The 23,901-nt window shown below is 40.0% G+C and overlaps 1 protein-coding gene across 1 annotated transcript in view; it reads right to left on the bottom strand.

Annotated features, from left to right (window-relative positions):
* Window positions 1-504: 504 nt before the first annotated feature.
* The window catches only part of Ccdc178 (coiled-coil domain containing 178), a 612,453-nt gene continuing 589,056 nt past the window's right edge, over window positions 505-23,901 (bottom strand). The window contains exon 21 of the mRNA XM_045134754.1: window positions 505-558. Coding sequence (XP_044990689.1) covers window positions 505-558 — 54 coding nt within the window. The remainder of the gene's footprint in view (window positions 559-23,901) is intronic.

The raw sequence follows: 23,901 nt of genomic DNA, 5'->3' as shown, positions 1-23,901 counted from the left end.
AGACCCCTGCCTTCTACCCTGCCGTCCCAAAAAGAAGTCATTTCAAATCAGTTCTCTTGGGACAGCAGCAATTTGGGCCTCTTCATTTTTGACAAGGTAGATATTAACAATTTAGCAGATTGCAAAAGATATTTAGTTGCATTCTGCACAAAACAAAGGAAAAGTCAAGCATTCATGGTAGTGGTGTGTGCGTGCATGTGTGTGTGTGTGTGTGTGTGTGTGTGTGTGTGTGTGTGTGTGTAGAATAATGTTAGGTGTGTCTGTGTATATGTATACATCATATATATATATATATATATATATATATACATACACATACACACATACATACATACATACATACATACATAGGATATTGTATATTGAACTTATCATGGCCTTTGTTAATGAGGAAATAAGCTATGTCTATTGGTACATACTATCAAGTTTCTGAATTTCTGGTAAAAAAAAAAAAAAAAAACAAAACCTACGCTTGAAACTGTCAGTTGGAAATCACTGCCAATTCTATTGCCAGAAGTCATTAAATGTACAGGAAAAGGAGGCAAGTCTCTTCCTTGTCTGAAATGAGAAAGGGCTAGTTCAGAACACTGGTGGATGATCAAGTTATATACAATCTCAGGGACTCCAGTCCCTCCCGGGGACTAAAGCGGCTTAGAAATTAGCCAACAAAGAAGTCCATTGACTTTAATGTGAATATGCTGAATATGCTCAAATCACACCAAGACAGAAATAAATCACCTTACAAATGTGTCTGGAGTGATTTTCTTGTCTATTTTTAGCCCCCACCCCCAGACTTTTTGTTATTGGGTAATTTTTGTTATTGGTAGCAGCATCCAGGCATCACTTCTTTAGAGATTTTTCTTTGGTGGCTAGAGTGTGAGCTAGGTATTGCTGCAGTATGAATCTTAAAAACATGCTTAAGAAGTATTTAAGACCCCGGATCTAGAAGGAACGGCTCTCCTAGGCATAATTCCGGGTGCTGGTTGCAGCAGGGAGCGTATGCTGGGAGGAAAGTATTATTTTTCTAAATGGAAGGTGTCAGATGGTCACGCAATGTGACTGCATGTTCGAGATCACTGCCTCCCATCTGCAATTTGTGACGTGTGAAAGATTCTGCCCAAATGTGCTCACCAACCAGAAATCCTCTGCACTTTTTTTTTCCTTATCAGGAGAGACCAAGATAACCAATGGTTTACAGATCAGGGATCCTATCAAATTAATATCACTGTAGGATAAAATCTGTTTTAAATACAACTCTTAAACTCCAGCAAAGTTAACTAGCACAAACAAGTTCATCCATCCAAGAGCCATTTCTCAGAAAACAACAAAATGAAATCTGCTTATCATTGTAGCTCTCTTCAGAATAGTATCAGGCTTATAGCTTGCAAAAATAAGCTGGATTCAATAGATGATATATTTCCTTATGCTAATTAATGCCGACCAAATGACAGCCATCCACCTGGACTGAAGGAAGGCACTTTCAAATCAGTGTGGGCTTTTCTTTGATTTATTTATATACCTCAGAGTCTATTTAATTTTCCAATTAAATACAGCAAAACTCAGAAAAGGGCAAGCTGTTTAACCAGTGGCAAAGTAAGGGTTCCACACTTGAACTTGAACCCTCTGAGTTCTGTCTATTCTGGCTAGGCACAATTTCCAGATTCTAGAAAGAAAATGGTTATAAAAAGGCTCATAAGGTGATTTGGGCATTAAACAGTTCATACAAAACAATATATTGATGAGGTAAGTGCAAATAAATTAGAAACACGATGGGCTAAAATCCCTTAGCTGTACAATTGTTTGTTTTTCAAACAGAAAGGTGCTCTGCTCTCTAAAGGTAAGACATGCCTAAAGATTCATTACACCCAGCCGCTTGGGAGTGAGACTCTAGGGTCAGCCTGATGGGTAGGCTCTGCCTAGTTCTACCCAGATTGAGAATAAAGCAAAGGAGCATCTTCTTCTTGGTTTTCTTTCCTTGCTTATATAAAATAAGGAAGAAACATTTCAATGAGCATGCAAAAGCTCTATTCTTCCCCAAATCATTTTATAGTATTTTGCATTGCAAAGCTCTTCATGATCAGTGACAAAACAGAGAGGGATTACAAAGTCAAGAAAAGAGTCTTGTGAAGCAGTATGGGATGCTAGCTGCCAGAAGCAGAAGGAATCACCAAGAGCCAAAACGCTCTACCCAGAGGTCTAAGCTGGGGTCTTCAAAGCATGCCACCTTTTTTGAGATCCATGCCACTACTTTCACTGGGGGGGGGGGGGGAAGAACGCTGTGATATGATCATTTCCCACACCTACCACAGCCATAGAAAGGGGTCTGCCCATCCTCTTCAGGGCTGACTTAGATAGACCATGTGAAAACAACTGTAATATGAAGTCAGTAGGGCAAGATAGATCCATTGTATTGAAGCATCTAAAAAGCTATTATCACACTTCACTCATTTTGGGCACCTAACAATGACAAACAATAGAAACCAAACAGAGAAACACAGGCCCTTCAATCAATGACAGGCCTGCACATTGAATCTTTGGATTCTCCCATAGTTGAGCCCCCATTTTTCCATCCCTTAAGTATAACAGCAAATTCATCCTTCTCCATAAGTGCTCTGTCCTTGTTAAGTATACTAAATGAGTGAAATGTTGTGATGCTTTGCTCTTCCTCCTTTGAATTCACTTACCAAATTTCATCTTTAACACCATGTGGACAATTATCATCTAGTACTTAAAGAAATGACATGAATGTATGATACTAACTTTTCAAGAGGATTGAATATTTCATATGCTTTGTTCTAGATCTCTAAATTGGAGGTCTCTTGAGCCCAGGGTATAGCCTGAATTATGCTATACATCTTTATTGGAGTAGGGGAGAGATACAAGCTTTGTGCCAAACCCTTGCCCATACCACTGCACTTGATTTTCATCCCGTTCCTATATGCTATGTCTCTGGATCTCTTTAGAGGCCTGGAAATCAGCTCAGAGAGGCCAAACTTAACATATTATAGCCCTTTCTCATTGCTGTGACCAAATACCTGACAATAAGCAACTTAAGAGAGGAAGGGTTTATTCTGCATCAGAATTTTAAGACATACAGTCTTAAAATTAGGGGAATTCATGGTGGCAAATGAGTGAGGCAGTTGATCACTTTACCCATGCAGTGAGGAAGCAGAGAACTGGCTGTAGTGGGGCTGGAATATAAATACTGAAATCTTGACCCTAGTGGACAGACTTCCTCCAGTAAAGCTCTAATTCCTTAAGGTTTTATAACCTTCCAAAAGAACACCACCAGCTGGGGACCAAATGGTAAAAAACAAGTCTATAGGGGACATTTCACATTCAAACCACAACACAGGTTAAATGGTGGAGTCTAGTTTGAATCTTCATAGATGACAAAATATTCCCTTTGATGGTAACCCTGACAGATAGGGATTAATGACTGACTTCCATGTTTAACCATGAAACCACCAGGGAGAAGACTCTCAGTTTAAGAGAACTATGTCCACTTCTCTGAGCTCCAGAAGCCTGCTCACTCCAGAACTTCCCCGGCCAGTGGGGAGTTGAACAAGGACTCAAGGAGAAGGTAACTTGGGTGAAAGGCAAACAGACACAAGAAGGAGACCATGCTAGGTGTTTGTCACGGTCGCGAGAGTTTATTCTTACATGTAGGTTTATATAGGGTTTTAGGGGGAAGGGGATGTGGCCAGGGCAAGGAGTTGTAGGGGGAAGGGGACATAGTTTGGGCAAAGATCACAGAGTTACTGGTTAAAACACAATGCCTTTGTTTCTTCATCAGCTACTGGCAGGATGGGGGAGTGTTTGGCCAGGTGTATGATCCCATTGTTTGTGGTAGTTGAATATTAGGTGAGGAAGTAGAAACTTAACTTGCTATATGGCAGTCTTTGTTTGTGGTAGTTGAGTATTAGGTGAGGAAGAAAAAGCTTAACTTGCTATATGGCAGTCTCTGTTAACATGGCCGAGGTTTGGTTCATAGCTCCCAACACAGAACCAGAGAAGTTACAATGGTTGTTATACATATCTTTGGGGTTGGGGTTTAACTGGCTATGGTGTTTTAGAGTCTGGCTTCCTGCACACTGTCTTACTACTTCAGAGGAAATTCACTCCCCGGCTACCTTCTGGGCCCCAGGACACTCCAAATCAAATTTGTGAACCTTCTGAAGCTCCACAGAGAAGATGCAATGTGCAGAATCTTGCATATGAAGATAGTCCCAACCTCATCTGTGATCTCCATGATGATGGCCCGATAAAATGAAAAGTAAGACCCTGTGTAGCTCCCCCAGAGCACCACTTTCCAGCTCATGGGCACTTCTAGAAACTTTCACTTGACCCCTTTTCTCTTCTTCTGCTAGGGTCTTTTTTTTTTTTTTTTTTTGTAGTTGTTGTTGTTTTATCTTGTTTTTAAGTGTATGTGTATGTGTATGTGGTGTGCATGCACTTGGGCACAGGTGTAGATGCAGGCATATGTGAACACATACATATGAGGGCCAGAGAACAATGTTTAATATTATCCTCAATCACTCTTCCACCTTATTATTTTGATACATAGTCTCTCACTGATCCCAGAACTTAGAGACTCAGCTGCCAGTGATTACTGAGGATCCTCCTGTCTCCACTTCTCTAGCTGGGATAACAGGATTGCACCACCACATCCATAAGTTTATGAAGTTACTGAGGGGGGGGGGTCACAACTCAGATCCTCATGCTTGTATGTCAAGCACTTTATCAACTGAGTGATCTCCCCAGCCCCTTCTTCTAGGTTTTGATAAGAGGGAGGCTAAAAGGAGAAAAAGTATCTAAATCATCTAGGCTATGTTAATATCATTTGAACTGCTAAACATTATTTCTGGACATTTATTTATTTTGTGCTTTTCTTTCTTTCTCCATATAGATGTTGATTAGTGTCTCACCAAGAGTGCTGGGAGTATCATTTCCTAAAAATAATGCAGTCAGGCTGCCTTAATATCATAAAAAGGCTGAGTTGTTAATATACAAGGCTTATGACTGATGCAAAGGATAGGGAAAGAAAATAAAGAGGGCTAGCAGAAGAGAATATATGTACCATATTTTCTGCCTGAAAATTTCAAAGCCTTGATACAACAAATATTGGTATTTCTTTTCACTAGCATTTAGTTTCTTCCATTTTATATTTTGTTCCTGAGATTTCATCTGTTCCCACTACTTCAATTGTTTCTAATAAATTTTTAAATTTTTATTTATTTATATTCACAGAGAGAAAGAGAGAGAGAGAAATAATGGGCATGCCAAGGCCTCTAGCCACTGCAAACAAACTCCAGATGCATGTGCCACCTTATGTATCTGGATTATGTGGGTACTGGGGAAAAGAACCTGGATCCTTTGTCTTTGCAGGCAAATGCCTTAATCATTAAGCCATTTATCCAGCCCTTACTTCAATTAATTTTTACCCTTATAATTTCCATATAGGTCCAGCTTAGCATCAGCTTCTTTCCTGGGAGCACAGCTGTATCATAACTCATATCTCAACTGAACATCCCTGACTTGGACTTCTCATGGGAATCTCAAAACTAATGTCAAAAACTCACCTCATTTTTCTCCCTCACCAAAGTCTGCTGCTCTTACATACTCTGTCTCAGAAAATAGCATCATCATAACTATTTAGCCAAGATTAAAACCATGGGATTTAGCCTAGCATGGTGGTTGTGTTCCTGTCTTTTCAGTACTTGCGAAGGTGAGGGATGAGTACTGAGAGTTTGAGGTCAGTCTGGGCTATCTAGCAAGACCCTGTATAAAAAAAATAACCAAACATAGTATTTTTTTTGGATTTCTTCTCAATTTCTCCATTCCTGTCATAATTCAATTCCTTACATATCTATCTCCAAATTCACATGCTTATCCTCATTGGCTAGATATTTTAAAGCTTGTTGGCCTGCATAGTACCCTCCTACTAAATCTCCATCCTGATCTATGGCATCTATGGCATCAGAGACTTGGGAAGATTGTCTTGGATTCTCTGAAAGAGAGAGAGGAAGATGGAGAGAGAAACAGAAGTTAGAATCACACGGGTATGTGAACCAAAGAATGTAGGAATACTCCAGAAGCTGGAAAATGAAAATCAATGTATTCTTCTATCACACTTCAGAAGACACATCCTGTTCCTCTGTTGTAGGTTTCTGAACCCTATAATCTGTTAAAGAATAAATTTATGCTCTTTAAGATACTAAGTCACAGTTTGTTGCAATAGCCATAAAAATCCAATGTGACCTTCAGCTGTTACCCTCCCATCTAGTTAAACTCCTTTGAAATCCTTCTTTCCATAGTAGTCAGAAGGAGTATTCTAGGATACTAGTCTGATCATGGATATTCTTAAACACCAGAAAACCTTTGCTCAAATAAATCTTATTGTTACCTCTTTCTCATCTAATTTTTGGAGCATGCAAAGTATAAAAATACAGCATTCAGTGTTTCCCCTTGGCTCTAAATATCTCCTTAAAGCATAACATACCCATCTCTTTTAGGGCTAGATCTACACAAAATAAAAGACCAATTTATCTGAAGTAAATACAAGCAGAATAACGTAGCTTAGTAAGCACCCAGGAGATGCTAGATAGTAATCAGCTTAAAGGAAGATATTTAGAGATGGCAATCCTCTCTTTGCTTCTTTCACCATAAAGTGGAAGAGGGGAGTAAAAGAATTTAAGACTCTAGGGAACATGAGAATTATGGGTCATGGAGAAGTCCCTGATGGACATTTTCTGTACCCTTGAGAAGCCAGTGCAAATATAGATGGCAAAAGATAAGGTGGACACCACTTTTTGCCTAGGATCTTTTACTGATACCATGGTAAGGCATTGATTGGGTGGATGGATTCTTTAGGCCCCACCTTCTTTCCTATTATTGATGATAATCATACCCTAATACTTTAGATCACCATACAAAAATTTTTCTGGCACTAAGTCTCATATTAAAGTACTTCCATTAAAAGTCAGTCAGTAGGAGCCAAAATAGCCCAGTTGGGAGAGCGCTAGTCAATCAGTTGTACACTTCTGTCTATTTTCATGGCTTCATATTAGACTGTATTTTTGAGTTGCCCACATTTGGGCTGCATGCTGTTGGACAATACATACTCATACTGCATTGTAATTATCCTTTCTTTCCCTACTAGGCTATAAACATTCTATAACACAGAGACTATATTTTATTAGTGTAATGAGTAAATCTGATCATATAGGTCCTCTCACTGAATGTTTATTGAATGAACCTATAAAAGAATAGATCAATATAGGCCATACTATGGGAGATATGCAGGTATGCTGGCAGGGTAGAGACAGAGTTTTAGTATACTAAATAGATTGAGCAGAAAGGAGGCCAGGGACAGACACTGTGGTTACTCAAACCTCATCAAAATACAGATCCAGGGCTAGAGAAATGGCTTAGTGGTTAAGCGCTTGCTGTGAAGTCTAAGGATCCCGGTTTGAGGCTCGATTCCCCAGGATCCATGTTAGCCAGATGCACAATGGGGCACACGTGTCTGGAGTTCGTTTGCAGTGGCTGGAAGCCCTGGCACGCCCATTCTCTCTCTCTCTCTCTCTCTCTCTCTCTCTCTCTGTTGCTCTCAAATAAATAAAAATAAACAACAACAACAAAAAAATACAGATCCAGAGGCTAAACAGAACTCAACACTAAATCAGATTGCTAACATGCCTGCCAAGTCCAGGGAAGATTAAGGAAGAGGGAGAAGAAAGATTGTAAGGGCATCAGGGTAGGTGGGATTGGCCTGAAGTACTACTGCCCGCTCCTCAGAGACTGGCTGAGGCTTTTAGGACCCCACAGTGAATACCAATAACCCAACTGACAATGGGGGTGAGGGAGAGAGGATATAAGATTAAAGTCTTTTAATAAAAAAAATGTTTTGTAACAAACAAAGGAGGCCAGGGCTTCATTCCTAGAGTAACATCCTTTGTACTTCGACTAAGGTTGAGCTGTTGGCTTCAAAGTACTTTGTATGTTTTTGAAGTAATTTGCACTTTACTAGCTAGCATGCCTCAGATTTCCCCCTTTAATAACTTAAGGATGGGACTTCATGGGCCTTGTTGTCTCTGAAAGTCTGTGACAATGTTGCTGTGATTTGCTTATTGTCATTTTCAACAAATTCATTCAAGGCCAAGTAAAGACCTTGAAACCAGCTCTGATGCTTGGGAGAGTCATCAATAATGGTTTCCCTCTTAATTTGATATTTCTTTGGGACTGCTACACATGAAACTTCTTTATGCCTTAGGGACATCATACATCTCATACACCTTAGAGTTTCCTTTGGGATGAACAAATGCATGTGTGTATGTGTGATATGTCTGTGTAGTATGTGCATGCATGTGTGCAGATGCATATTCCATTTCATGTGCACAAATGCAGAGGTCAGAGGAGAATGTAATATGTCATGTTTTTGCTTACCCATCTGTGTCCTTAAGATGGAATCTCTCACTCAACTCAGAGCTGCTATTTTTGCTATATTTGTTTTCCTCAGTCAGTGGGCTGCAGTGATTCTTCAGGCTCTGTCTGTTTGCCCCCACATAGCATTGGGTTTACAGACATGCTGATGCCCAGCTGTTATGTTGTTGCTGGGAACTGAACTTGGGCAGTGTCAAGCCTCACACGCACACAGCAAGCACTCCTAATGGCTGAGCCATCCCCAGCTCCATCTCATAGATTTAGTCATGGAATTTCTGCGGTTTTTTTCTTATTATTAGAAACAGAAACAAAACATATTTGGTGTCTTCAGGGTTACATTTCCTTGTAAAATAAAACAAAAAAAAACCAAATAAATAAAATAAATCTTTATGTATTCTCCCTGGTGCCTAAATGTATATTGGCACTATCAATAAGTATTATTAAGTAGTATTTCATATGACAAAATGTCTACCTGTACCAGTGTTGATTTAGTTATACTTAATTGACATATATTGAGGTCTCAAGCAAATTATAAGAGAACTAATAATAGCAAGTTCCCAATTCCTGGCATAGTTTGTGAAAGAAATCACAGAAAAATGAAAGTAGGCTTAAAATCTTATATTATAAAATGATATATAATATTGTCAATATTAAATTCATATAACATTGTCAAGAAAAAAGAATACTGTGGTTGGAGGAAACCTGCCTTAGACACAATGAGTTTAAGAACTTCTATCACCACAAAGATGCAGAACTGGAGTTAATTAGCACTCCATTTCTCTTGTACTTAGCTTTCTGCCAATAAAATCACAGTGGAATTTTTCTAGTTCTAATATTTCATAGTGATGGTTATAATGTATATATGTGATACTTGTCCTGTATTAGGAAGTTCCAGAAAATATCATCCTAGGATCATTATATACATTTATGTCCTCTGAGTAGGAAATGATAGAGTATAAGATAAGATTATACAAACAACACTGGGGCTGCAGTACTCTCATGTAAAAATTTGAAGTAATAATCTTACCAAGTTCCAATAAACATAAACAGGATATATACTCTGAAGAAAGGGAAAGTCAAGTTCTCAGAATTATTGTATATACAATTAGAACAGTATGGAGTCAATTTGTTGTGATAACAGGCTTGTAAATTTGAACAATGAATTTATTTTGAAGGAATGGTCAGCTTTTGACCTAACACACACATTTCAAAGGCCTCAATGTGCTAGTTAATCACTCAGGGTCTCTGGTTCTCTTAAACAATGCAATAGAACCAAATTGGTCATATGATAAGTCTTGAATGTAAATTTTCTGTGGATTCCTTGCTTTTAATCTTTTGACATTTGGTATTGTCCTTGATCATAAATGAAAGACATTGCTACATCTGTAAGCAAAGCAGGATTGCAAGGAACCCTTCAACACACAGGATAGATAGCAAGATGTCATAACAAAGTCAATTTAATACCACATGACTAGGTTTGGTGTCCCTGAAGCTCAAGATCAACGAGATAAGCGTGCTTGAAAACTGCTCAGTAGGAGAGAAAATGTCAACACACATTGAAAAGAACATTTCAAGGTCTTTGGTGGAAATTATCTTATCAGTGGGAGGGTTTTCAACTCCACCCACAACCCCCAATCAGTGGTAATGTTAAAATTCCTCCAAGTCTTTATGAGGTGAAGAAAGCCATCAAGCAGATGAAAAACAAGAAGGCATCTGGAGTTGGTGGGATCCCTGCTGAAATCTTCAAATCGGCTGAGGAAAGCGCACACTATGGCTCCTTGCTCTCATCTTGGAGCTGGAGAATGATAAAAACATTCCAGATGACATCCCAGCATTGCATTGTGACCATTTCAAAGCAAGAGCAGAGACATAATTGAAAATAGAACTCCCACTCCCGAAACTTTTTGCTGGGGTGCTTCCTTGATTATTAAAAGCAATAAAGACACTAAAACATTCTTAGTGTTTAAGTTCAACTATTTGGCAGGAGCATTTTTAATCTTGGTCTGTTTGGAATTGAACTGATATCAAACTGTACAAGCCAGTAATGATACCCATTGCATTGTTTTTACATTGCTATTAAGTCCCTGGGTCTGCTCAGCCTTGGAAATTTTTTGAGGCAGTGATTGCTTGATTGATCTTTTTGTCTTTATAGAGTCTGGTACATTGTAGATGCTTGATGGAGAAATTGATGAATTACTTGGGCATTACTTGGGAACTTGAATTTTACTAAGAGAGATTAATTGTATGCCTACAATATCTTGCAATTAGGGGCATGAGGAGGTGCTCTGCCAGGAAAGTGCTTGCTGTGGAAGCATTAGGATCTGAGTTCAGATCCCTAGCACACATGCAAAAGCCAACATAGTGGTAGAGACAAAACGGTCCCTAAAGGCTTGCTGACTGGCTATTCTTGCCAAATTGGTGAGCTCCAGTCTCAGTAAGAGACCATTTATCAAAACAAAAGTGTGGAAAGAGATTGAAGAAGACATCTGACATTGACTTCTGACCTTCTCATACACTCACACACATGTGCACCTACACATACACAAGTACGAACACACATGCACACACACACACATATACACACAAACAAGCAAGCATACAGCATGCATGCACATAATCTAACTGATCAATGAGCTGTAATTCTGTCTCAGGTTCTGTGACTTCAATGATAGAATGAAAGTCTAGAAGAAGATGGATTGGGGCATGCACATTTATTTGCCTTCACTTCTTTAAAGATCTATCTGATTAGAGGGTATGTGCAGAGAAGAGCAGAGAGGGGAGAGCTGGAAATGGGTAAAGGTTAGGAAACCAAAGCTAAGAAGCTGGATATCAATTTTTGCTTTAGTGATAGTTGACCTAGTTTCTCATTGAACTGAATGGTGAGCAACCTTAGGGTCCTAACAAGCAGATTAATATTCCCACTTCGCAGAGGAAAGAGCAGAGATTCAGCGGTTGATTGGTCTTTCTCCAAATCAGAGTCAAGCTCTGCTTTGCCTATAACGTTTGCATATTTCTGACCTGCACAGAAGCCAGGATAATAGACTATCCTATAGAAATTATGTGGGGGCCTGGGAGGGACAACTTGGCTCCTCTCTCTGCTTCATGGACACTGAGATGATACAGTGCCCTGTGTTAATTAACACTTAAAGCTGATGCAGACTAAAATAAACAAATGTGCACCCATTCTGGTTCCACTTCCAAGACCTCATTCTGAGACTGAAACACAGTTTGTTTTACAGCTTCCCTGGTCACGTGAACCCCAGCATAATGAAACCTCTCTAATCTCTATTTTTCTAAAGTCTGTATAGATACAGATGGCTCTGTTTTGGTCTCTGGGTTTTATTCTTATTTTGCCATAATTTTAACCTTTTATGTATCGTTTTCTTACTGATTCCTCACTGCCTAGGGCTATGAGAGACCCTTCATTTTTTATTTTCCAACCATCCTATGTCAATGTTCTTGGAATATTTGGTATTTTTTTAATAACAAAAGATGGATGGCCATGCTTACTGGAGGATTATCATACTTTGGGATGTTGATGTGTGATTCATGAGAAAGTTCGTATGAGCTCCATTTTTATTTTTTATGAGAGGTGAAACTTCCACAATCAGATATGCCTGGGAGGCCATGAGCAGCAGAGAAAGGACACTAGAAGTGTCTTACATTTATGCTTATGGGAGGTTAGGGAGATTAGGCAAGAAGTAAGAAAGCTATAAAATCTGATATAGATTCCAAGAGCTAAACAAAACCAGTACTTTGTGGAACCTCACATACAGAGTCAATTTCAGGGAAAAAAAAAAAAAAGGTAAAACAATGACGATGTTAAACAGAGCGCAAAGCACTATCAACGAGTATCAGTGTCCAGTTGCCTTATGAGAATGGCCAAATACAAAAATGACCGAAGCCTCCCCCACATGTTTGCCTGAGTGAGGCAAGCATCTCAGAGGATGGAATTAAAAGAAGACTGCATTGTTGGAGCAGTCGCTCAAGCATGGCCAGGGTGGAATTCCATCTGTTCAGTTCAGTTTGGTTCAGTGAACTGGGTCATTTTTAAGGGTTCACTAAATTCTGGCTATCTAAAAATTATAGCTAATGCATTTTAAAAATCTCAAGCTGCATGACAAGACCACCTTATTACTTGTTTTTCTTTGCCCTTGGGTTTATCATGCCTGAGAATAGGTAAAGTGAAGAGACCCCCCCCCCCCACCAACGCCGGTGGACACAGGGAAGCTGGAGGTTGGCCCATATCCTCTACTACTTATAGTTCTCAACAACAGAAATAAGCTCTTTTCATCCATTCCTCACTCTACCTTCTCCCTGACTGGAGTTTAGAGGCTTGGGTGACAATTTCTAACTCATGTGAGATCAATCTGAGAATATCTTCTCTGAGGTAGAGGTAAGAAACAAGCACAGAACTAGAAAGCAGAAAAAAAAAACTATTAAAGAAATAATTACATGAGTAGAAAAACCATAACTCATGTTTCAGAGAAAAGTCTAAGAGTCTCAGAACATGGCAGGCTCCAGAGAAGTATCCCTGGCTTTTGGTTTTCCAAGGAGGTGCTTATATCTGATTACACAGGACATAAACATTTCCCAAGTTCGTAAGTAGCTAGGTTACCACTAAAAGTTTAAGAAAATAAGAACTGTGTTCCCTGGAGTTGTGATCAGTGGGCTAGTTTTAATTTGCATGACAAAGCAAGCCTCTTATCACAAAACAGAGGTTTTTTTTTAACCAGGGACATGATCAAATGTGTGTATGCATGGCGCAGTGAAATTGAGTTGCAAAGAAAACACCTTTATATTAGGGAATAAAAGACCAGGAATGGAAATGACCAAAAGAGAGATTATTTTTAGCATGACCTTTGAAGAATCTTGATTGTATATCATCCTTATATATTAAGAAATGTCTTCTTCCTGCCAGATACTGGCCCATGCAGTCTCTTGTTGCAAAGTTCTGCTTGACGTGCCAGCATGCTGTATCATTGGTGACAGCAAGGATTGAGAGCAACACCTGAAGTTTTTAAGTAGAAGTGACACAATACCAGCCAAGGACATCAGTGAGTACCAGTGTCCAGCTACCTTATGAAAATGGCCAAATATCATAATGACCAAAGCATCCCCCTCATGTTTGCCTAAGTGAGGTAAGCATCTCAGAGGATGGAATTAAAAGAAGACTGCATTGTTGGGGAATTTTGTTAATTAATTTGTATGTGTGTGTTGCCAATTTGTTAACTAATTTTGGTGTATGTCTGTGTGTGTTCATATGTGCAAGTGCAGGCATATGCATGCTACCCAGAACATGTGGAGGTCAGAGGACAACTTCTGGTGTGTTTGAGATAGGGCCTCTTATTGTTTACTGTTGTGTTTTCCAGAACAGCTGCCTCATCAGATACTGGGAGATTCTTTTTTGTCTTTGCTTCCTTTCTATGTTTGCTGGGATTAGAGACACTGGCACAGTTAACAGATTTTATGAGTAGGTTCTGGGGACCAGAACTCAGGTTCTCATGTTTGCACAGCAAGCATTTTATCCACTGAGCATCTCCTCCTAGCCTGGTTGCAAGTTTATACACAACACTTCTTCCAAATATTTTTTAAAAGTAACTATGTCAGCACTGGGAACATTGAATGTTGAGGAAGATAAAATTTTCAACCCTCATGCTCTATCCTTTTCTACTTAGACATAGCTAGCTGTCTTAGCATTATTTGGTCACATTAAAATCTAATTTTAGGATGTCTTCTTATCTGTAGAATGAAGGAAGCTATCCTCATGTTATTTTTAATGGCGAAGTGTCTCTTAGGAGCATCACATTGTTTTTTGTTCCTTTTTCATTCAGTTTATTGTACATATGCAGGGTGGGTCACACAGAGATTTGGGGCTGGAAGATTGGTGCTTGGGTAAAGAGATCTCCCACACATTTGACCTTCCTCTGAATACTTTTCACCCCTGCCAATTTTCATGCCTTTCTATAGAGGTGGCCTAATAGCAGGTGTCAAAGTGGCTCCCAGCCCTAATCCAAGCCTATGCAGGAGTGTGGTCCCTTCTCCAGCCAGTGTTTTCTCTTAGTCCCTTTTGTGGCTAGTAGTGAGGCAGAATGTGGCTGAAGTGCCTCCTTCCTGAGACCTGACTTCCTCATCATCTGCCAGCTCTGCCCCTGCTGGATCTACTCCATTTCTTCCATAGTGGTCTTCTCAAACATGGATGAAATGGAATCTCTCTGCTTCCCACAGGACAAATTCTGTGTCTGGTCTTCTCCTTGCACATTTTTTGACTTTTGCTGATCCTTCAGGATTAGCTTCCTTGAAGGCTTCTCTGGCGAACCTGACCAGCACACTGAGGATGCTGTCTATCAGGCAACAGCGATCTCAGGGCATTCTTTACTTATCTAGACTGTACAACAATCAAACTAAGAGGTGAAACCATGGCCAACATATGTTGATTCTTGTTGAAAAAATAAATGCTTAATTGAATGGGAATATCTGCTCTTTTATGTGATTTTCTAAATCTCTTTTCTACTCCAGCTACTCAATTTAATATAGTCCCAAGGTATTATTCCCATATTTGTTATTCCCATTTATACTACTTTCTTTCATAATATTTATGAATATAAGTATATTTGGACATGTACTAGTTTATTGGTTTTCTCTATTAGTAGAAAATAAACAACATAAAACCTGAAGACATTGTCCGTTTTGTTTACATTATATCTCCCATTCATATCTTTGTGTCCACTCAGTAAATATTTGTGAATCAAAAAATGAATAAATGAATAAATTCTCTAGTAAGAATATCAGGTTACAGATACTTCACTTCCAATGGTTTTGACAATGACCAAGCTTATTGCTTTTCCCATGATTAACTTTCTTTTTTTTAAAGTTTTCATACTGTTTAAAACTAAAATATCTTGTATCAAGAGAAGGGAAAAATAAGTGAGAAATATACAAAGAAATCCTTTCACATGTTGACTACGGAATCCTTTTATGAATGGCTGACTTCCTTCAATTCATGCCCCAGTGATTACCCACCCTTTCTTCCTCTGTCTTCTTTCTCCTACTCAGAGATCTGCCCAAAGCTGCTGGCTAAGCCATCCCTGATACAAAGGGGAATTAATACTGCAGAACATTTGGAATGCAGTGTGCACTCCACTGTGATGCTTTGGGAAATCAAGGTAGAGTTTTATTCCTGACTGAAGGGTGAAATCTTAACATATTGGGACTTAAAGTCATAGTGGTCCCAGCTTCCTATACTAATACTATTTTGAAAAATGAAATGTTAGAGAAAACAAGGGACTGAATTTTTGCTTTTAACTTTAGCCTTATGTTATAATGCTATATTTAAGTCTGAAGATAATTAGATCTCTCTCTCTCTCTCTCTCTCTCTGTGTGTGTGCGTGTGTATGTGTGTGTGAGCATGTGTATGCATATGTGTGACTCTGTATGTGTCCATTTAAGTTAGGTGAGTACTACAGTCCATTGTTGCACCTCAAAGGCCCTTGTACAACATAAGGGGTCCTGACACCAAAAAGAAAAGTCCATCAGATATAGCTGTCCCTAGCGATTTTTATCCCTTTTTGATTCCTCAAGTTTTCTCTGATTCCCTAGACACTGGGCCTGCCTGGAGCCTGAAACTGAACCAGCTCAAAATGAAGGGTCTTAGGGTTGAATCTGGAAATCTGGACAAGTTACTCAACCTTTGGAAACTTACTTTTCTTACTGCAACTAATTGCACAATCATGATGACTCTTGCATGACTTGTTAAACAGATAATACACAAAGTTCTCCATAGCAGTGCCTGGCATTGTTGTGCTAAGACTTCTGACCAGGAGCCAAGACCCCCGGTCATCCAGGAGTCACTCAGAGAACCACCACAGAAGCCAAGACACTTGAATGTAAAACAGCAGGTTTCTTTATTGCAAGCCTAGGCCTGGGCTCTGTCTGTACAGTCTGGCACAGCAATAGTGAGGGAAAGAGCCCAGACCCTCAAAGGGAAAGGGTTTATAAAGAAAAAAAAAAAAAAAGATTACTGAGGTTACATCATATTGCGACTTTAAAAATGATTGGTTCTAAGAGGGCTTGCGTGGGAATTTCAGAGAGGGCGCACATGGGAACTCCAGCCCATGAGAATTTATTCATTTATTCATTTTTTGATTCACAAATATTTACTGAGTGGACACAAAGATAGGAATGGGAGATATAATGTAAACAAAAAGGACAATGTCTTCAGGTTTTATGTTGTTTATTTTTATTTACTTTATTTACTTATGTTTATTTACTTATCTTAGGTAGTAACTTGTTTGCAGAACCTATTGTGAGAGCTGTTTGCAGAACTTATCTTTTGTAAGAGCCGTGGCTAGGTATCTCTGGAATGTTCTTGGGTGGAGGCTTCCCAGGAATCAAGGGGGGGGGGGCTATAGCTAAGCAAGCATGGATACAGAAGCAAAAATAGCACATTAGTCAGCTAGTTCCTCATCTGAGCTGGGCCTGGGCTCGTTATTTACACAAAATGGCTGTCAGATTTAAAATGGCAGCACCACTGTCCAGCCACTAAGCGAGGTCACAGAAGCCAGATGCAGCATGTTACTTCTCCTTGGTCTCTCAGCATGTTGCAAGTAAATTACAGTAATATTATGACCATCACTGTTAGTCCTCTGGTTACATGTAATAAAGTTGTAGCGTCTTTCTCTGTATCTTATATTGTCTTAATAGAAAAGAGCAAACATGAGATTCCAGAATTCGAAGCTATTTACTAATGATAAAGGGCACAGATTCTGGAATTTCCCCCATTGGCTTTCAATTCCAGCTCCTTAACTTACTGGGTAGGTAACCTGGTGTGGATCACATTGTCTCTTAAACTTTCATTTCTTCATCTGTAACATAAGGACAAAGACTCACCTATTTTTTTGGTCTGTGGCAATAGCAAATATACTCAGAGAGCCTGGAAAATACAGTAATAGTTGGTAGGTTTCACAGATATCACTGTTAACACTAAACATTTCACATGAGTACCTCTCAGAATCTCAAACCACACAAGCACCCCATAGCAACTGCCATTCCATTCTTTGTCCTTTAAAAATCTGTGTCATCCTCACTCCAAGGTTATTGCTTCTTTTCTTTTAACCCTTCATTTTCCAGGCTACATACTTGTGGATATACAAAGTTGTATAGGCTTTGCTGTTGGGTCCTTTCTCTGATCTTCTGAGGAGCAGGGCAAGTCAATCAAGCAAAAACCAAAACGGGCATTTCCTTTAATGCTTGTATCACAGATCCACATACTGGATATTTCAGTATGCAGGTCACTGGATAGTCATCTGTATGTGTGCACATACACATACACATACACATACACATACACATAGCACCAAACTGCTGATTGGCTCTTTTGCTCCTATCTCCTGAGACAGCACTTTGAAGCCCCTTTCCTCAGTTACATTGTGCTTTAATGCTGAATATATCAGACTAATTCTATTCCTACTGATAATGGAACTCTTGGCCCTTCCCTTCCCCCAGGTGCTGGAGGTTGAAGCCAGGGCCTTCCTTATACATGTTAAACAAATTCTCAGCCACCGAGCTATAGCCTTTTATTTATTTATTTTTAAACATCTTTATTTATTTATTTATTTATTTATTTATTTATTTCAATTTTAAGACTGGGTCTTGTCAAGTTGCCTAGGCTAATCTTGAACTCACTACTTAGAACTTAGCACGAGCAGGCATTGAACTCTCAATCTTCCTGCTTTAGCCTATCTAGTCGCTAGCATTGCAAACCTATTCCACCAGGAATTGCTATACTTTTGGTCTGTATAGAATTTATTTCCTGATGGTCCCTCACTTGCGGACTACAGAACCAGCTGTGGCTCTGTGGTTCAAACCTTGTCTCTGCTTTCTACCCTTCAGGAAAGAAAACTCATCACATGGATATCAAAAGACCCTCTGGTGCTTATACCATCAGCACAGACGGAAAGTGAAGCCAATAAAAGTTATTGACAACCTGGCACAACAGGTATTTTATTTGTTTGAATTTCACAGTAACCATGCAAAAAAACTTTATTGTATCTTGTCAGAGTGTAAATCAGTTCTCTGGGAGGCCAAATACCATGTCAAAGGCAAATGCTAGTGTTTCAAAAACTGTTATTTCTTTCCAATATATCATGTACCTTTGTTATTTTTCTAAAATTGTTATGAAATTAGTTAAGTTTTAAATTTGATGACTGATTTTATTTTAACTTTATATGTTTTACATGTGATCTTCCTGGAGGCGAAGCATATGAATGGGATGAGTCAGAGTGAACAATGCTTTGAGTGATGTATTGATTATTGTTTTCTTCATTCTATCTTCCTTCTCTCCTTTCTTCCTCACCTCCTTTCTTCATTTCCTTTCTCTCACTCTTTTTTTTTCCACCATACCCCACACATATACAACTGTCCTTCTCTTGCTTCTCCTGAACATATGCATACTTGGTAGATACCATTGAATATTTGTTGGGGACTTACTTTGTAGGGGTTACTAAAATCTTTCTCTTCACCTTTCTCATTGCAGCAGGACCTTGGAAACTTCACCCTTGTCTGGAATGGTGAATAATCAACTGTCAGCAGGGCCAGTAGTTTGGCAAAGTTCTATTTAGCTCTTGTTTTCTGGACTGGCCACCTAGCCTAAGCTGACTCTGGAGTGGGCAGTGTCTCCTTGAGAGCTGCTCTGTCTCAGCTATGTCTCCAGACAGACTGAGGAAGAGCACACCTGCCATATTGTCTCATGAACTTCTTGCTTAGTTCCTGATTCTGATTTCAGAGATGGCTTTAATCTTACCCCAACTGCAGGGTGAAGCTGTGCTCCTGAATACAAATCTCCTTTCAGATTTTAGTTACTTCTGTTTTACTGGGTATGTGTCAAGAGCTGTCTATTCCAGGGTCCGCTTACTATCCAAAAAGCTCAATCAGATGCTTCCATGATGCCCTGATCTCTGGGGAACACCCTTATTTTAATTGATTTGGTATATTTTTCTCCTAAATATACCTGAAACACTATTTAAAGTTTACATGGAAATATGTGTATTTTTATTTATTTATTATTATTATTAACAATATATTTTGTATGGATACAGCATGTGTTTATATTTTTTTCCCTCGTCCCTATCCCCATTTGTAGGTCCTGTGTTCTTCCGGCCCTGCCTCAGTTCCCCAAAGGCACCCAGGCAACCGGGGTGGGTGAGCACAGTGAGGAGAGAGTCACCCCCTGGAGATAGTTGAACAGCTCTCTCAGTTTATTGTCAGAGAAATAGGTTTATAAGCATCTGAGGGTGGGGGGAGGACCCTAAGGGAATTGGGTTTTTCTGTTGCTAGCCTATGCCTAAAGACATTTTTTCCAGCAGGGGTTCGGGGGTCAGGTGATCTAGGGTCGCAGGACTGTGTGAAGGCTGCCAGCTGATAAGGAGTTTCCTAGGCAACTGGCCAAAGGTCACCAGCTGTGTGCAAAGCCTAAGTTCAGGTGTGCAGGGCTTGCAGAGGGAGTGGCCTCCTGTAGCCTGGGGGTCCTTAGCCCTACCTGGCAGCTCAGGCCCCTCTCCTGAAGGCTTCAGCTTGTGCCTGGCAGTGCCCGACACCCATTCTCTTGGGGATGCTCCTCAGTGGGGTGGGGTTGCAGGCATTCCCTATGGGGTCGTGGCGTATGCCTTGTGGAAGTAGCAATCAGTTAATTGGGGGAGGGGGGTGGAGGGAATGCTTCTGGGCATGATATCTCAACCTGTGGCTCAGCTGTGGCGGGTGAGTTTTAAGTCTACTTCAGTGATGAGCTCTTAGGAGCCTCTGGATCTCTGCTTTGGTAGGTGTTGAGTGTCCCCAGGGTCTGTCTCCTTCACCCAGGCGCTGATTATCAGGAATAGCACGGAAGCAGCGCTCAGGCTCCTCTCCCTAATTCCTCCTTGGATTCAGCTGTGGCTTGGCTGAAGTGGGAGGGGTAATTTACCTCCTCAGATCTCCCTACCTTTTCGCAGCAGGCAGCCTTTGGAGCAGGGGATCCAGGCGCCATTCAATTGGGAAGGCAGAGCAAGGAGCTTGCTTCTGCAGCAAGCTCTCTCAGTCCAGGCAGCCCCAAGCCACCCATAGGGAACCAACCAGGAGCAGGGAATCTAATACACCCTCCAGAGACACAGGGGCACGCACTCCATCAGGAAGAAGAAGCAAAGGACCTGCCTCTGCAGCAAGCTCACAGGTTCCAGGAAACCAGAGCTGGGGAATCTACAGGAGCAGGGGATCCGGGAACTCTAAAATTTACATGGAAATATATTAACATGCTATCTGGAAGAATTATACTTCAGTGTGTAATGGAAGAAGGACAAAAAGCCAGTCAATACATTGGGTCTGTCAGGACCAAATGTTGACCTGTAGACCTAACTAAAGAATATCAAACTGTATGGAAATAAACAATCATCTTGAGCTCACTACACCTTATTCCAGACTATATACTTTCCCAAATGTTAGAATAAGTCTTAGAAGATTGACCAAATGTTTGTGTGTGCGTGTGTGTGTGTGTGTGTGTGAGAAAAGGGGGAGCATGTGTATTTACAAAGAATTTCAAAGGCAGAATGTCCACGGTTGATTGCAAGAGCCCTACACACACACGCACGCACACACACACACACACACACACACTCAATCTACATTTTTATCCCTCAAAGATCATTAAGATTGGAAAAGTCAGTGAGGTGAGTGCTAAGATGCAACCAGCAGTAAACAATGACGCCTCTACAGCATTGTCCTTCTCCCTGTTGAAAGCAGATAAATAATGATGGAGTGAGCAGCAGAGAGTGAGCAGAGTCCTGGGGCTACAGGTAGGAGGAGATCAAGGGTGACAGAAAGATGGTCATATTGAAAGAATATTGACGGGTTAGCATTTAGTAAAAGTTAAAATATTGGGTTAGCTCAGTGCTTACCACACAAACATGAAGACCTGAATTTGGATCCCCAGTACCCGTGTAAAAGGCAGGTGCATTGGCACTCACCTAAGATCTTAGTGCTGTGGAGGTGGAGGAAGGAATAGCTCAAGGACTTGCTAGATAGCTAGTCTAGGCAAATCATTGAATTCCAGGCAGAGTGTGAGACCCTGTCTCAAAATATAAGGTAAAAGCAACTGAGGCAGATCTCTGATGCTGACCTCAGGCACCCACATGCATACACTTGAACCCTCACACATATGAACATGCATACATATAGATATGCATATCACACATACATAAACACACAAAAATTTTTAAAAAGTTTAAATCTTTAGAGCAAATTTATACATAGACAATTTTTGAAAACAAATATTTTATAAAATTAGACACAGGGAAGAAGTGTCTGGCAAGGGATGTGGGAGACAAGAGCTTCAGGTCCAACTTCAACAGCTTTCAGTGAGAAGCTTCCGATCACTTCCTGGGAGTATTTGGTTGCATCATTTTATTTAAAAACAAAATATAGAGTATACGATGTATTGCTGATTACAACTTTTTGTTGTTTTGTAATTTATTTAATTAATTAATTTATTTTTAACTAATTTTTTTGGTTCCTTTTTATTTATTTATTTGAGAGCAACAGACAGAGAGAGAAAGAGGCAGATAAAGAGAGAGAGAGGGAGAGAATGGGAGTGCCAGGGCCTCCAGCCACTCCAAACGCGTGTGCCCCCTTGTGTATCTGGCTAACATGGGTCCTGGGAACTGAGCCTCGAACCGGCGTCCTTAGGCTTCATAGGCAAGTGCTTAACCGTTAAGCCATCTCTCCAGCCCCAAATTTAATTTTTTTATTGATAACTTCCATAACTGTAAGCAATGCTCCATGGTAATTCCCTCCCTCCCCTCACGTTCCCTTTTGAAACTCCCCTCTCCATCATATCCTCTCCCCCTCTCAATCAGTCTATCTTTTATTTTGATGTCATGATCTTTTCCTCCTAGTATGACGGTCTTGTGTAAGTAGTGTCAGGCACTAGGTCTGCATGTTTTTTGTTTTTCCAGATCTCACCCTTTGTCCTAACCACAGAGAAGGAAGCTAGAGGTTGATCAGTCTTTACAGCTGTCACTGTGACCTCCCTAGGAAAAAACAAAGGACATTTCTTGCATGCTTGGAAAGAAGGAAATTTGACATCTTCTGAGAATAGATGCCTGTGGTCTGTTTTCCAGCAGGTGGTTATAGTTCACCTCTGTCTAGGAACTGGATAAAATCATCAGTGGAGCCTCCAAAGGTCAGCATTTCAGAACAGCAGCCACAACTATATTGTCACCAAATCTAGATGATCATCTCACTTCTTTTCTCTCTCTTTTTTAAGAGGCCTGGTCATGTCAGAGGGAATGCCAGGTACATTTGTCTTAATGTATGAGCACACGTTACATATAACAACCTAACAACACAATACTGCCTCTTTAATGCTAATCTATTCCTTGCAATCTACTAGATACATGTAGAGTCATTGGTGTGTATCAAGACAGCACAATCAGATTCTGAAAATATCTGAAAGGATGCACCAGAGTGTACATAATAATGTATTTTAATCTGCCAGGCCTTAAAATTAATCATGAATTCCCACAGAGATTTTAATAATTTTGAGATGATGTTTTTTTTTTCTTCATAGAGTAATATTCTTGGACAGTTTTCTAAATGCTGCAAAGGTACAAAAATTAGATGGGGGAGGGGAGACACAGGGGCAATTTCTCACTTGCCATCCTGTAGGAGATGTTTTTACCCAGGAACATGCTTTCTCTTGCTCCTAACTAAAAAGCCAGGTAGGTGTTTCAAAAAAGGCTCTCTCACTCCATAAAAGCCAGCAAATAGCAAGGAGTTTATTAGGAGTAATAATGTGCCTTTGTAGAGCAGTGGGAATAATTCTGCAGCAAAGAGGTGCACTCCCGCGAGGGATGAGCACCTCAGTGTTAAACAACCTAGCTGTCAGCCCAGTTTCAAGAGTGGCAAACCTTGGTGACCAAACTGCAGCCAGTTTTAGAAAGGGTGACCACATTATTTATTGTCCAAACTTGGACTTTTGAAAGGGAAAATAGAAATAAACAATCACACTGGGATATATGTTTACCTTAATTGGAGGACACATAGCAGAAGTCTAGAATTCACCTTTTCCATTTAGCAATACCTTGACTCTTTTCAAAGAGGAGATGCTATGACTGTAAGCCAAATAGCTCTTTACCTCTTTTCCAAAACAGGTTCTATATGTATAGCGTTTTTTTCCTAAAAAGATATTTGCTATAATATCCCTAATGACTTTTTATGGCCAAGAAAGAAATAAATTTCTAGAGATATGTTGTGCTTTTTATGTCTTCTAAACACTCTAAAATATCCATTATAGTGTCTTGCTATAGGGAGAAGTAAACTGCTATGGTAATCCACAAATGCTTGGCTTTCTCCCTGGAATACAGTTGTCAGAGCATGTCTTTGTCCCTTTTCTTCCCAGCCGTTAAAGGAAGTTTTAAAAATATGCTGACT

This window comes from Jaculus jaculus, chromosome 15, assembly GCF_020740685.1.
Source record: "Jaculus jaculus isolate mJacJac1 chromosome 15, mJacJac1.mat.Y.cur, whole genome shotgun sequence".
NCBI lineage: Eukaryota > Metazoa > Chordata > Mammalia > Rodentia > Dipodidae > Jaculus > Jaculus jaculus.
This window is presented reverse-complemented; position numbering and strand designations above follow the sequence as displayed.